Source organism: Glycine max, chromosome 17 (assembly GCF_000004515.6).
Source record: "Glycine max cultivar Williams 82 chromosome 17, Glycine_max_v4.0, whole genome shotgun sequence".
NCBI classification, from domain to species: Eukaryota; Viridiplantae; Streptophyta; class Magnoliopsida; order Fabales; family Fabaceae; genus Glycine; species Glycine max.
This window is the reverse complement of record NC_038253.2, coordinates 38,084,635-38,100,577: the sequence shown is the minus strand read 5'-3', so window position 1 is coordinate 38,100,577 and position 15,943 is coordinate 38,084,635. Positions and strand designations below refer to the sequence as shown.

At 31.5% G+C, this 15,943-nt stretch overlaps 2 protein-coding genes across 2 annotated transcripts; one reads left to right on the top strand and one right to left on the bottom strand.

Moving 5' to 3' along the window:
- Window positions 1-4,634: 4,634 nt before the first annotated feature.
- On the bottom strand, window positions 4,635-5,330 carry LOC100500259 (uncharacterized). Its single transcript, NM_001248539.2, has one exon. The coding sequence runs from the start codon at window positions 5,165-5,167 to the stop codon at window positions 4,778-4,780; it is 390 nt and encodes a 129-aa protein (NP_001235468.1). The 5' UTR covers window positions 5,168-5,330; the 3' UTR covers window positions 4,635-4,777.
- Window positions 5,331-6,281: 951 nt separating this feature from the next.
- On the top strand, window positions 6,282-10,007 carry LOC100804092 (glycine dehydrogenase (decarboxylating), mitochondrial). The gene is made up of 8 exons (XM_041011431.1): window positions 6,282-6,314; window positions 7,084-7,206; window positions 8,187-8,375; window positions 8,488-8,565; window positions 8,651-8,776; window positions 8,879-8,977; window positions 9,142-9,259; window positions 9,775-10,007. The coding sequence occupies exons 1-8, from the start codon at window positions 6,282-6,284 to the stop codon at window positions 9,867-9,869; spliced, it is 861 nt and encodes a 286-aa protein (XP_040867365.1). The 3' UTR covers window positions 9,870-10,007.
- The last annotated feature ends 5,936 nt before the right edge of the window (window positions 10,008-15,943 follow it).

Here is a 15,943-nt window from a genome sequence, read left to right as displayed (position 1 = left end):
AATTTTTATTTTTTATTTCTTGGAAATGGATCACATTTATGCAAAACATTGTCAAAATATTTCATGTCAAATCTCATACTTCAAAGTTGTATGAGAATCAATATAGAGTCAGACAATCCTCAACTTATCATCTTATGAACTATGTGTTTGACATTAGATTGTATTTGATAGAACGAAAAATAAGAGAAATAAAAAAATAAAATAAATTTTATGTAAGTCTCACACCTTTTATAATACTCTATTTTAATTTAAATGTCTCATTTTTTTATTTTCATCGGTTCAATCCATATATTTGATTTTAATTTTATGCTTTGTTACGGGCCAGAATCCTATGGTCCAGATTCAGAACAATTATTTAAATGAAAATAATCAAAACCTTACAACAATTTATTTGGCCGACACATGAATAATCTTTTTCTTTAAAAAGAAGTTACATTAATATATATATATATATATATATATATATATATAACATTAAAATTTACAAAAAATCATAAACCAAACAGGGATAGAGTTTAGTTATACGAAACTTGATGTAAAAGCAATAACTCTTCTGGTTGGTTGTGCCTACGGTCTAGTGTAGTGGTCCCCATGTCACCTGGCATTTAAGTGATTTTAATAATTTACTTGTTTTGCGTCACGCTTCTTCAACTATTGCTGGGGTACATGACAAGAGCCAAATGCTGACTGGATTCACAATATTCATAGAATAGCAACTTAAAATGTCAATCAATGAGCCATTTCATGTTTCCATAGATTTCTCCGATCTGGATTTTCTACAATAGGATTTTTATGTATTTATATAGAACATGTTTGGATTGCCGGTATCAACCTCCATTTGTGACCTACCTCTATTTCTGGGAAGCATTTTTTTCCTTGTTTCTACGTTGAAGTTGCCTCACATTTCTTGCTCCAGTAAAATCGTCGGAGATTCAAACACGCACATGTAAGGGACAGTCTCACATCTAAAGCAAATTTTTAAGATTAATTTAGACTTAAATTGAAGTTGTAAGATGCTATCAAAATCAATTATAATAAGAACCACCCATTATCAGCCTTTAAATCTATAAATTTCTTGTTCAAGATATTAAGTCTTTCATGTAAGGGAATTGAAGTGTATTAGAGACATCAAATAATAATATAATCAAAGTAAATTAAAATATATAAGTGAGAGTTAATTCTTCCTTATATTTCAATTCACTGCCTGCGTAAATACTTGATATCCCTTGCCATAAGAAATCCTAGTCTGATTGGAATTATCAAATGACATACATTGCACCATTGAAAGGAGACAAGCCAAGATAATAAAGTGAATCGACAGTGAGACATAAGGCAACAATGGGCCAATGTGAACGAGACGCTTCTTGAACCATCATGATCAATAATCAAAAGTTTGTGGTTAGAAGCATGAAATTTGTTTTTATCGTGCAACTTTCTGGTGGCCAAATGCCATGTGCTTAGCTTTTTTCAACTTCTTGTGATGGAGAACCTTTGCCCAATTCACTCCAAGTTGTTTGCCTATGTAGTGATTAGTATCTTTAATGGTAGAATTTATTGGTTACATTAGATAACTATATATATTGTGTACAACTTTAATATAAATCTCATAACTAGTGGGACACATTTAAATTGAGAGTCGCTACTATTAGCAACTGGTTCTCTTTCAAGAAAAAGTGGGTAAGGAATTATTTTGTCAATAAAAAAATTTCAAGGACACTAAACTACCAAAGCCTATATCTTTCTAAGACGAATACGAGGGTTTACCCATTTCTTGTCATCATTTGGCTACTCCTCAATAAGGTTAATCTAGAAAATTATCAAAAAAGAGACACAGAAACCGATTTCGTTACACTTCAAATATCTTATGCCATTAACTTCGTTTCTTTAATTTTATGCTTATAAAAAGTAAAAACCTCGTCCGTTTCATGTTTTTTTTTAAGAAGCAAAATGAAAATTTATTATAGAAGCCATTGGATCAGAATAAGATGTGCCGAGTAAGGGTGGGAATAGGCCAGCCAGGTCAGACCAGGCTTTAAAAGGTCTGATCTTAGTCTACGATTAATTTTTGAGGCCTGAGTCTATAGCCTATCAAAGATTTTTAGTTTGGCTCGTCCTGACCTTTTTAAAAGCCTAGCCTGGCCTGGTAGCTTATTTAAAAGTCTTCTTCACATTAAATCCTTTAATATTCCTAGTTGTTTTTACCAAAAATAAATAAATAAATAAATAAATAACACACCTTCTATAATAGGCTAAATGTTAATTACTTCTATCAAAAAGCTTGAAGTGAGAAGGATATGATTTTTGTTTGGTTAGGAACGTAATAGGAAAGTTAAAAAAAAAAGAAACCTAACAGAAAAAAGATATGATTTTTGTATAGGAACTTAATAGGATATAATAGGATATGATTTTTGTATAGGAACGTACTAGGATATGATTTTTGTTTGGTTAGAAACATAATAGGAAAGTTTTTTTTTTTTTAAAAAAAAGGAAACCTAATAGAAAAAAGATATGATTTTTGTATAGGAGGATATGATTTTTATTTGCTCTAAAATATAGGAATGCAAGAAAAACGAAACCTAATAGAAATATAAAGGAACACCTGACTCACACCTTATAATTAAAATTTTACTTAATTATAGAAATGGAATCTGCTAATTTTTTAAAAAATAATATTAATTGTACCCAAAAAATAATATATATATATATATATATATATATATATATATATATATATATATATATATATATATATATATAGGTCAGCCTATCAGGCTTATAAGACTTTTTAATAAGTTTAAGTCTGATCTATTTAATTTAATAGACTTTTAAAAAAGCCTGAACCTAACCTTTTAATTAAATAGGTCAGATCAGACCAAACTTTATGTAGGTCAGGTTGTAGGTCCTTATATGTCGGCCTAACATATTCCTACCCCTACCTGAGAGCCACAGATACATGAATATTTCGTGCAATATGACAGCGGCAATTTCCAAATACCAAAACCCACCCAAACTACAATGCTGCAGAAATATTATTGTATCAACCAAAGGTTAATATCAATTCCACCTATTCAACTGCTATACAAAAGTACCACCTCCACTCCTCCACTGCCTAATTAACAATAGAAAAAGTTTCGGTTGTTTTACGTACCGAGCATAGATCCAAATTTTAAATAGTAACAATACTTGAACAACAAATTTTTGTAATAATTCTTATAATTTAGGAGAGAAAAATAAAGAAGACAGAAGTATGTGATAAAATGGGTGATTTGAACAAGGGAAGAGTTTAATAATAACGTATTCTTAGAGTAAAATTTTTTACAATGTTAACTGACAAAAAAATATCTTTGATTTAAATAATTTTTAATATGTATAAAAATTAATAAATATTAAAGTGCAATAAAGACATCCGGAAGGTTCAGCACTATTCACCACACAAAACCTAGCTCCGATACCATGTTAAAGTACAGTAAAAACATTCGAAATGTTCTCTTAAAAATCGGTTCATAAGGGAGTCGTCTACTCAGTTATATAAATATTTATCATATTTATTAACCACACTGTGTAAGACTCTAAACAATAAATGTATACTATATATAATAGTGTCATATGATAATAGGAAATATCTTTACACAACATATATTATTTATTAGTAAGAGAAATAGAAAGAAAAAAAAACTATAGAAAGTGTTATAAAAATTTAAGGTTAAATATGGTTAAGATATTTGATAAATAATTAAATTTTATTTTGGACTTCTAATAAACATTTTTGTTATTTTGAGTCTTCAATGTATTAAATTTTTTATTTTAAATATCTGTTATCTAATGTCTTTAGATGGTCAATGATGATAATAATATCATATTGTCATTTAATTTACAAGAGGAATTTAAAATAAAAATTTTAATATATCATAATTTTAAAATAACAAAAAAATTTATCAAAAATCTAAAATAAAATTCCATCATTTATCAGGTAACTTAAACATAAATCAATAAATTTATTATATATATATATAATTTAATTGCTGAATAAAAATATATTGCAACTAGCCTCTGAAGACACGAATGACCACAAAGTTACGCACACAGACACAGGTCATTGACTACTTCAACAAAACACAGTATATGTCTCCCAATTCAGATGAAACAATTTTCAAAAGACCAATTTACTGTCAAGCAAATGCTTAAGATCCATCACCAAACCTCAGACAGGAGCCAGTGATAAACATGAAAAAGCTCAGTAATAACAATGAACAACCAAAGGCAAAATAGATTGTAACACATGGAGCCATTAAAGACGAATTGAAAGAACTCAAACACTAAGTAGTAACGAAAAATAAATCAAAATAATTTGTTGAATTAAGTCATGAGTGAGGGTAAGACAGAGGAACTGAAAAAGGTTATTTATAAAAAAGAAAAAGTCTAAGATCGATCTCCTTATCATGAATATGAAGCTAGTTTCATTTAGCATAACTAATGCATTTATAAACATAGAGGGCTTGCAAATGGTAACTTGTATGAGTACAGATAGAGTCTCAAAATTTAACAGAACTACACACAAAATTTTAATCCATTAGACTCATCTAAACAAGTATCATGAAAAACAAAAATATAGAGAAGATCATTCAATAAAGTAACATTAATTTATAAATCAAATCTTTGGTAAACTCAAGTCAAATTAACTGAACTGATCATAACTCATAATTCTACTAATCATGAACAGAAAAAAACTCAAAATCATATATATGTAAACAGGAAATTAATACAAAGGGGTAATTAATCACCACCAGCCATAAACCACTTGGCAGTACCTATCCTTAACCCACCTAAAGCTCTTCCTAAAGGAGCCTTTGACTTTTCCTTCCACAGAATACATTTTATAGCTAGCAACCCTCTTCTTCCTTTGAATCTCAGGATCAGTAACAAAGCTCCAAGACTTGGAAATAGAAGAAGTCCTTGATGACATGCTTTTTCCTTTCTTCATCATCTTCAAGTCCTTGTTGTTGTAATTATTAGGAGCTTGTGTATATGAAGAAACACTGTATGACCTGAGATCATAAGGCCTTGTTGGTTGTGGTGGTGCTCCTCCATAGTACCTCTCCATCTGCTGCATCATTTGCCCATTATTTCCATGAGACCTTGATTTGTTGTAGTTGTTGAAGTCCTCCATGGAAATTAATTAGCTATGCAGGAAGAAGAAGAAGAAGAATAGTAGGTTCTTTCTCCCTCTCTCTCTCTTCAAGGTCAAGACTTTCTTATCAAAATTTTGAGAGAAAGTAGGAGTGTGGGGTTGTCAAACATAGCTCATGTTCTATATTATCACTGAGGTTGGAAGTTGGCTGGCAGTGTTTCACTTTGAATTTTTATATATATTTTCTTATCTAAATTCCATCATATACTATCTACTATCAACCCTATCTAATTAACTTGATTGAACATATGTGAGTTATTACAAATTTTTTAATAATATCTTTGATTCTATAGATAAAAAATGTTACCTACTAACTATTGATTTCATTTATAAATATCTCACGCACGGTCTAAAGAAATTTAACACTAGTAACAAATTGAAATATATAATAAGGTTGATAATTTTTATAATATAAATTTTAAAAGTGATATTTATTATTAATTAAAATATAATATTTTATGATAATAATTTTAATCGCATTATTCATCTCCTCTATTACTTTCATTTTTTTCTTCTGTCTGTTTCTTTTTATTTCTTGACTCTTGAGCACTTCGTTGGGATGTAAAAAAATATTCTCTTCATTTAATTTTATTTACCATTTGCTATAAAAAAATCTTTGAGGCAATATACTCTTGTTAACACATTCAAATAAATAATTGTCATACTCTTATTATTAACTTTTACAATAATTATTTTTATAAAAAACAATAATAATTTTTAATTAAATAACAATATAAAATTTGTTACACAAATAATACATGAAAATTAAATTCTTTCAATTAATTTGGGATCATAAGAGACAAATTCTCCACGCTTTTTTTTTCTACATGGTGCTCAAATGAATTATATTCTTTACGTTTGTTTTTATTAAAAAATAATTATTTATTAAATTTTAACTGTACTGAACATGTTATAAGTGATTATATGGCGTGTTTAGTGGGAATCATTACTGTCCACGGAAAACATGCATGAATTTTCCAAAAGTTGGTATATAAAAGTTGACCAAAGCCTACGACTTTATCTTAACTCTTGATTTGATTTAATATTTGAATTTGAAACTCTTCGTAACCCTATCAAGCAAGAAAAAAAGGAAATGCAAAAAGTAAATACATCACCTCAATATGATGTAAGTTATTGAATATTTTTTTTTAAATTATAGATTGGAAAATTTAATTTCACATGTATTTTAAAAAATAATAACATTTCGGGAAAATTATATTTTTTGAAATATTTTTAATCAATTTCGCGTGAAAACATTCTTATGAAAATGTGAGAATCTTATTTTTCAAACTTTGATTTTTCTTTTGTTACAGTAAAAATCATGTTATTTTTTTATTAAATTATATAATATGATAAATTATTAATATAATTGATAAAAATACTTTTTAATTTCTAAGAAATTTATTTAAAGATTATTAATGACCAATCAAATAAATATTATTCATTTCCAAAAAACATGATTATCAGGATTGATGATTTTTCTTCATAAAAAAAAAACTTTCCCCCCACCAAACAATATGATAGAGTTACTTGTGTAATTGTTTTTAAATAATTAAGATGATTGGTGGAGAAATAAAAAAATTAAAGATAACTGAAGAAATGGTTCAACACATTTAAAATGTTTCCATGAAGCAATCTTACCACTAAAAAAATTTTGCCACAAATCTACTACCACCTCATCATTTATGGAAAAAACTTAAAAAGACAAAATCTAAAAACCAAATAAAAAATAGTTTGGAGACCAAGACTAGACAACATATAAAGGACTAAAAACAAAAACCTTAAATAATTAATTGAGGGGCTAAAAATATAATTTACTAAAAAAAATTATCATTCAACATCTTTTACACTACCTCCCCTGAAATAAGTAAATATTGATTAATTGAATAAAATAGGTACCTGTCTCAGCACATGGTAGTGAGGGTACAAATCCTGCTGATGCTGCTATGTGTGGAATAAAAATCGTCTCTGTTGGAACTGAGGCCAAGGGAAAGATTGATATAGAAGAGTTGAGGAAGGTTGTTAAAACACATATGGACAACTTATCTGCACTTATGCTACAACTTGCTTCCTGTAGAATCTTACTCATATTATAGACTTCATACCAGCTAATTGAGAGTGTTGTCAAACTTAGGCATTTTTTTTTTTATATTAGTTTGGTTTTGATTTACATTGCCGGTAGCATATCCTTCAAGTCACAGTGTTTATGAGGAAGGTATACTGATGAGATTTGCAAGATTATCCATGATAATGGAGGCCAAGTATATATGGGTGGTGCCAACTTGAATGCTCTCAGGTTAGTTGTTCTATATATATTTTTATCCATAGGAATTGAAAACAGGTCACAATAACTCATACATTCTGCCCAATTAATTGAGCTATATCCCTTGGTATTTGCTGTTCTATATATATCTTTACATTCATGCAGTTAGTGTTGGACCACGTGTCTGTCAGGAATTGTTCTCGGGGTAGATTGTTCAGGATGATATTGTATTACCGAAGACATATAGTTCATGGAACTAATTTCTCTCTATTTTTTAATCTTCTCCAAATTGTGAATTGATCCAAAACTTCAGTCATGTCTTACAAAACCCTTGACAACTGTTTGTTTTGTTGCCACATTCTTCGTATCATGTTGGTCCAAAATTATCAATTTGTGCCTAATTTTCAAAAGATGAATGTTCAAATGTTCAATCTCCATAAGACATTTTGCATCCCTCATGGAGGAAAATGCCCTGGCATGGGTCCTATTAGTGTAAAGAGACACTTGGCTCCATTTTTACCTTTCACACCCTGTGGCTAGTACTTTTTTTCCCTATTAAGGATGTCATTATGTATAACATACATACATGTTTTCAATTATATTCAATAGATAGTGCATTGCTTTCACAAGAACTGAAATTCTTGTGAAGACAAAACATTTGTGTGACTTAGTTCTTGCTGTTTAATAACACCATTGTCTTTATATTATTTACTTTTATCTGTTATCATAATAAAGATAGCAACTGGTGGAATTCCTGCCCCTGACAAACATCAACCACTTGTTACCATCGCTGCTGCACCATGGGGCTCAGCACTCATATTGCCAATCTCTTACACTTACATAGCCATGATGGGTTCTAAAGGACTCACCGATGCATCAAAGATAGCCATTTTGAATGCAAACTACATGGCAAAACGATTGGAGTTTTGTCTCATTTTATAGATTACATGCATTTCTTTCAACCTTTTTTTTCCTAGTTAGTATCATAATACTGTGATTCTGTATATGATCCTTGGTTTAACTTTGACTCCTACAGAATTATTACCCCGTTCTTTTCCGTGGAGTCAATGGAACAGTTGCTCATGAATTCATCATTGACCTGAGAGGCTTTAAGGTAAGTCCATTCCATGATTGCAGTTGTTCATCAATTAATTAGAATTGTTCATGTTCTGATTACTTGTAAGCTATTCCCATTGTAGAATACTGCTGGAATTGAGCCTGAAGATGTTGCAAAGCGCCTCATGGACTACGGTTTTCATGCACCAACAATGTCATGGCCTGTGCCTGGCACACTCATGATTGAGCCAACTGAGAGTGAAAGCAAGGTATTACCTTACTGGAAAATTATTGTCCTTATGATGCCCCTTTTTCTTTGTAAATTTTTTGTGAACTAATTTATTCTTTAATTCAACTAAACATCATTGCAGGCTGAACTAGACAGGTTCTGTGATGCTCTTATTTCCATTAGACATGAAATTGCTGAGATTGAGAAAGGAAATGCTGACATTAACAACAATGTACTTAAGGTAAAAACAAAAAAACATTGTTCTTCATTTGTATGATGTTACTAAGAAGAGAAATACTTGTTTTAGTTTGATTGTCTAATAGTACACAACATTGGCTGCATATTTCATTCACAATTTCAACCAAGTTCGTGAACTTTTTATTGATTATCTATAATGTTCTACAGAGCGCCCCTCATCCACCATCACTGCTCATGGCTGATGCATGGACAAAACCATACTCCAGGGAATATGCAGCCTTCCCAGCTCCTTGGCTCCGTGCTTCAAAGTTCTGGCCTACCACAGGTAATCATGTAGTTGTTTACATTACTATATGTTTCTCATTTCAAGAAATTATTTCTATGTAGTCCCAACCAATGTTCACGAGACACAACAACAATTTAAAAAATGTGGTTACATGTCACATGGAGATTTGCCAGGATTATATGATCTTTTAGACAATACAAATACAATAATTTCTTTTTCTTATGACATCCTTCAAGTAAGGAACCTACTCCATTATCTCTTGTTTGATATAGATTAGGAGGAATGCTAGCAACATATTCTCTTATACTCTCTTTCTAACACTCTTTTATTGGCTGAAAATCATGATTCCCACTAATTTGGGAATAGAACTTACCAAATGAGGAATGAGACTCAGATTTAATGGAACCTATATGAATTTCAGCCAATAGATTGTGTTACTAACATTTTTTTATAGTCTATTGAAGATGTGCTATGTTGTATGTAGTGGGCTAGTGGCTGCATAAATTTGTTTGAGAAATAAATGCATAGACTAATTAATAAATGTAACATATCAGGACGTGTTGATAATGTGTACGGTGACCGCAACCTGATTTGCACCCTTCTGCCAGCATCACAGGCTGTTGAAGAACAAGCTGCCGCCACAGCATAGTGTGTTCAAATGACAACTATTTTCATTTCCCGTTGTACATAAACTCTTATTCCTATTCATACAGTTCTTGCACCTCTTGAATATTGCTTCATCATATGTGATAATGATGATAATCCACTGCTCTTAAGTTTCATCCAACCACAGGAAACGAAAAAAAGTAATTCGTATAATTGCTGCTGCTATTGGATTTTAGGAATGTATTTTAGGCCTATCTGTCACAATAATGTGAAAAAATGAATTTGAACTTGTAATGCTAGAATATGTTAATGCTAAAATGTTATAACTTGTAATTGTAATGAGATGAATATGAACTGAGGAAAAACTGTATGTGAATTAGCATGTCTTCATTCTATGTGGTGTACTTGTTTGGTGTAGAGGTGGTGAATGGAATTCTATATCATTTTGATTGGTTGAATCAATGTAAATTAGCTCATAGTTGCACCAAAAGTTTGCCTTTTTTATTCTTTAATTACATATGCCAAAAAATAAGAAAGAAAATTGAAAACTTTAATCATATAATCATCACAATGAGTTCAGCAAACTTGGTTTCTTCTAATTTCCACTATAATACCCCATTTTTCATAAAATAAATTAAAAATGATTTTTATTTAAAATAAATAGAGTTTTAGAAAAATGGTGAGGTTTTTATAATTAAATAAATAAGGAAAAATAACTTTATTAATTAAAATAATGGTTTGAAGGAAAATAAAAATGATATTTTATTTATTCATTTGATAAGACATAAAATAGAATTCATTTTAATAAAATAGATAAATAAAAGGTTCAAAGTACCCTAGCAATAGAGACGTAATAGGTCACTCGTTTCTATATTCTTTTTTTCTCCCGAATCCGTTTTTCTTTCTTCCTTTCCCAAAACCCTCTCTATTTTCCGCATACACTCAAATCAATCTCCATAAAACAATGATCCTAAACTATTTAACTGTTGGATCCTTGTTAAATTTGAAAGTGTGGTTCGGAACTCCCTTCCTCACACATCCACCGTTGGGATTGTTGAGATAATGTCTCCGGTGGAAAAAATATTCCACAGACACCTAAAACCTTTCCCAATAAAACTATGATCCCGGACTCGTTAAGCATTGGATCTTTACGAAATTTGGACAACACCTTCCAAACCCATTTTGGAACATTCTGACCGTTGGGTTTTGGGAAATAATGTTTTCGCAGAGAAAATTAGTCTCTCACATTGATAGTAAAATGGAGTCTACAATCTTGTCTCTTTCTCTCTAACGTTTGGAAATCCTAACAGAGCAAATAGGGAAAAAGCTTGAGGAATCTTAGGGAACTGATAGAGACGCTACTATCATTGTAGGACTACACACGTGAGCCCACTTAGAGATAAGGGATGAGTTTATCGCAATTGAGGTTTGAATGAACATGTGTAGGGATCCTTAGGGGATCAAATTGAGATTTATTTTAGGATATTTATTGTATTGTAATTCTTCATGTATGATTATAATTGCAAGATTTTTATATTGAGATCATGAAATTGTGATTGAAATTGTCTGTAAGTAATAAATTGAATATGTGATGAATTGTGAGATAACATGTTGCATTGAGATCATAATATTGTTATTGAAATCGAGTATAAGTACAAAGTTGAACATGTATTAATTTGTGAGATAAACGTAAATATGTGATGGTGGATTGTGACATTATGAGATGTTAAATTGTGGACATGAGATTTGGTTGTGAATAACTATGTGGTTAACACTTGATGTGACAATACTTGTGTTGTGAGCTGTGAATTATACAATAACCCGACTGATGTTTACCTTGAGAAAAGTGTTTATGTGCACTATTAAAGGGAAAGTGTAGAATTCCTAGTTAGGAACTTAAAGTGTTAAATTGTAGCGTAATGTGTTAAATGTGTTTGAAACACGAGTGTGAGATCATGTGTATTATATAATTCATGAGCAGTGTCTGCGTGCAAAAATTGTTTTAGGGGTTGGACCTGAATAAAAAAGGTGAGACCCTAACGGATTCTTCGACGTCTAGGCCTTGGGGGTAAAAACACTCAGTTTGAGTGTTCTTTAAGAATATGTTGATCTCATATGGTTGGAGCATTCTCGCAAAATAAAGTGATCCTGACTGGTCACCTTATAATTTTACTTAGTAAGAGTGACCTGACATACCTATTGTGTGGTGTGTCTTATTATGTACTCCTAAGCGCCCCAATGTGGTTTTTCACTGACATGGTACCACATTGCATATAGGCTTGAGTCTTAGTATAATTGTTGCATAACGCTTGCTAATTATTTATTATGAAATTGATGTATTATTACGTTTTGACCCGAGTGTGTGATTCATGTATAATGTGATTGGTGATTGAAAAATGAAGTTTAAATATTGATAAAGTGGTGAAATGACGTGGATTGTATTAAGTTGAGCTATGTTATAAATACTTTCATAATTTATTTTGATTACGTCTTTGTTTATTTGTATTTTTTTTAAAAAAAATATGATAACTCACTTATTTGTGTTTGGATCCTATGATGATCTCGAACCTTGTGTTCGTGGGAGCAGATGACTAGGTGGATGACTTTAAAAAACCTCGTGCTAGAGGACATTAAGACACAATGCTTTGATAGGATATGACATTGAGAATGAGTTTTTATTTTAATTGCATGATGTTATTTTATTTTATTTTACCTCACTGATTTAACAAATTTCTTTTGTAAACTTTGACGATCTTGTTCTGAGTCAGATATGTTTTTAATAAGTTTTATTTGGTAATATTAAAGTGAATGTGACCATTTTACTCACATGAGCTCCTTTATGTTAATTGAATAAAATCATTTTAGTTAATTCTACATTTTTATAGGTTTTTCTTATTTATATGTATGTCATGGTAGAGGGTGTCACATCCACTAGATTTGATTTGTCCTAGTTTTGCTATAGTATAGGTTTGATTTTAATTTTGATTATGATTTTTTTTTCCTTTTCTATATTTATGATATGTTGAGTTCAGTCCATATGGATAATATGGATTTGGGGTTTAGCTATTCATTTTCTTTTTATTTATGTTAAAAAAAATTAGAAATGGAAAAATCAATTAAAATTAAACATTAAAAAAAGATAAGATGGAGAAGACAAGTGTTGCTCACCTAAGGTTCCACTTGAGAAAAATGAAAAATGTTTCTCCCATAATTAGCTTATACATAAGTTAAAATCAATTTTTAGAAGAGTTAATAAGAGAGAATTTCTACATATTAGCTTATGCATAAGTTAATTTTAACATACAAAAAAATTATTTCAAATTTTCCTTTTTTTTCTTTTAGAAGTGGGTGTATTTTTTTTTAATCTTGTAGCTGACATTATTTAGTGGGATAAAATTTTATTGGTTGCTGGTCAGTGGTCACGAAGTTGTTGCTTAAGAGTTGTTAGTTAAAGATGTCTAATCATCAATGTAATTTGTAGGCACTTTTTCATTTTGTTGTTTGCATCGGGATCATGACATTCATTGTTGGACATTATACTGATCATCATCACAGGTACAATGCATTTCTCTTTGTTCTCTAAGTGTATACTTGATTGCCGTGGAATTAATCTCACCGCTTTCATGTCATGTACTTGGAGACCAATGTGAAATGCTACCGAAATTTCACCAAATTTAAGAAAAGAGACTTAACCTTGACGTATGAGTTTACTATAAAAATATGTCTTCCTGAATAGGATAAGGTCACACCTTTAATGAAAAAGTGAAATTTTCATGCACCGAAAAACTTTGTGAATATCACAGAGTTAATAATTAGATGAATCAAAGTTGGATCAACACAAGTCGCATGAGTCATTCGTATGAGGAAGGTGTAGAACAGTTCTTGGAATTTGCCTCAGAAAGAAGTCGACCAGATGAGGATGAAAAATATTTTTGTCCTTGTATAAATTGTTTGAACAGGAAACGACAACTACTCGATGACATACGAGAACATCTACTGTGTGATGGGATTAAGAAGAATTATACGACATGGTGAATTGATAGACATGCAGAGGGAGTCCCAATCTGAACCGGTTGATGTACAAATGGGAGATCAATTAGAGGAAATGATTTGTGATCTTTGACAAGAATCTTTTCAGCCAGCACATGCCCCTTCGTATGATACATTGCAAAGTGATTCGAAGAAGCTTTTGTATCCGGGGTGCAAGAAGTCTTTGATGTTGTTGTCAGTAGTGTTAAGTCGGGTTAATGTCAAGGTCAAATATAGTTGGAGTGACAAAAGCTTCACTTCACTTCTTCAGGTGGTGCAGGATATGATTCTAGAGGAAAATGTGTTGCCAAAAAGTTACTATCAAGCAAAGAAAATACTTTGTACGATGGGTATGGAGTACCAGAAGATTCATGCATGCCCTAATAATTGCATATTGTACAGAAATGAGTTTGAAGAAATGCACAACTGCCCCAGGTATGGGGTATCACGGTACAAAGTGAAGGATGATAATGAGTGAGCAGTGATGAAAACACCAAGAAAGGCCCCCTAGCGAAGGTGTTATGGTATCTTCCAATCATTTCAAGGTTCAAGCGTATGTTTGCTAATGCAAATGACGCAAAAGACCTTACATGGCATGCAGATGAGAGAAATTGCGATGGAATGCTCCGCCATCCGGCTGATTCCTCTCAGTGGAAGAAGATTAATAGTCTGTATCTAGAATTCGGAAAAGAGACAAGAAATCTTAGGATTGGACTTTCTAAGGATGGAATGCATCCTTATGGCAATTTAAGCACTCAACATAGTGCGTGGTCTGTTTTGCTAGTAATTTACAACTTGCCTCTTTGATTGTGCATGGAGCGAAAATGCATGATGTTGTCTATGATGATATCAAACCCAGGACAACCAAGAAATGACATTGATGTTTATCTCAGTCCCTTGATTGAAGACTTGACAAAGTTGTAGGACAAGGGGGTTATTGTGTTTGATGGGTATTGAAATGAGACATTCAAGTTGTGTGTAATGTTATTTTGTACCATTAATGACTTTCCAGCATACAAAAATTTGGGTGGATATTGTGTTAAGGGCCATCGCGCATGCCCTATTTGTTAAGAAGACACAAGCTACGTACAACTGAAACATGGAAGAAAAATAGTATGCATTTGACATCAACGTTTTCTAGAAGCTTATCACCCTTACCGGTGATTGAAAAAAGCTTTTAGTGGAAGTCAAGAGCATGATAGTGCACGGATACTGTTAACTAGTGAACAGGTTCTTGAGCGGGTTGACGACATCGATACTGTATTTGGAAAGACCCAAAAGAAAGAAAAAAAAAGTAAAACTTCCATATGGAAGAAGAGGTAGATATTGTTTGATCTTCCATACTGGTCTGATCTAGATGTCAGACATTGTATTGATGTTGTGCATGTTGAGAAAAATGTTTGTGATAGTGTCATCGGCATGCTTCTTAAAATTTAAGGCAAGTTAAATGATGGTTTGAATACTCGCCAAGATCTAGTTGAGATGAGTATACGAGACTAGTTACATCCAAGGTTTGCTGGTAACAAAAGATACTTACCTCCAGCTTGTCATACTTTGTCCAGAAAGGAAAAGATAAGTTTTTGTCTGTGTTTATGTCGTGTCAAAGTACCGCAGTGATACTCTTCAAATATTAAGAGTCTTGTGCAGTTGAAGGATCTCAAGTTAGTAGGCTTAAAGTGTCATGATTGTTACATCTTGATGCAATAACTGTTAGAGGTGGCGATACAAGATATTTTGCCTAAGAAAGTCAGGCATGTCATAACTCACATGTGTTTTTTCTTCAATGCCTATGTAGCAAAGTCATTGATCATGTCAAGTTAGATGAGTTGGAAAACGAGGATATTATTATCTTGTGCCAGTTGGAGATGTATTTTCCTCCTTCATTTTTCGACATCATGGTTCACTTAATTGTTCATCTGGTGAGGAAAATTAAATGTTGTGGTCCTATTTATTTGTGGTGGATGTACCCAATTGAGCGATACATGAAGATCTTAAAAGGGTATACAAAGAATCTACATCATCCTGAAGCATCTATTGTTGAAAGGTACATTTCAGAAGAAGCTATTGAGTTTTGTTCCGAGTACATGG

Excerpts from the sequence above, each read along its gene's own strand:
- LOC100500259 (NM_001248539.2), bottom strand. The coding sequence starts at position 5,167 with ATGGAGGACTTCAACAACTACAACAAATCAAGGTCTCATGGAAATAAT.
- LOC100804092 (XM_041011431.1), top strand. The coding sequence starts at position 6,282 with ATGCAAAAAGTAAATACATCACCTCAATATGAT. Across the intron at positions 8,978-9,141 it reads TTAACAACAATGTACTTAAG|AGCGCCCCTCATCCACCATC; the intron begins GTAAAAACAAAA and ends AATGTTCTACAG. Across the intron at positions 9,260-9,774 it reads AAAGTTCTGGCCTACCACAG|GACGTGTTGATAATGTGTAC; the intron begins GTAATCATGTAG and ends GTAACATATCAG.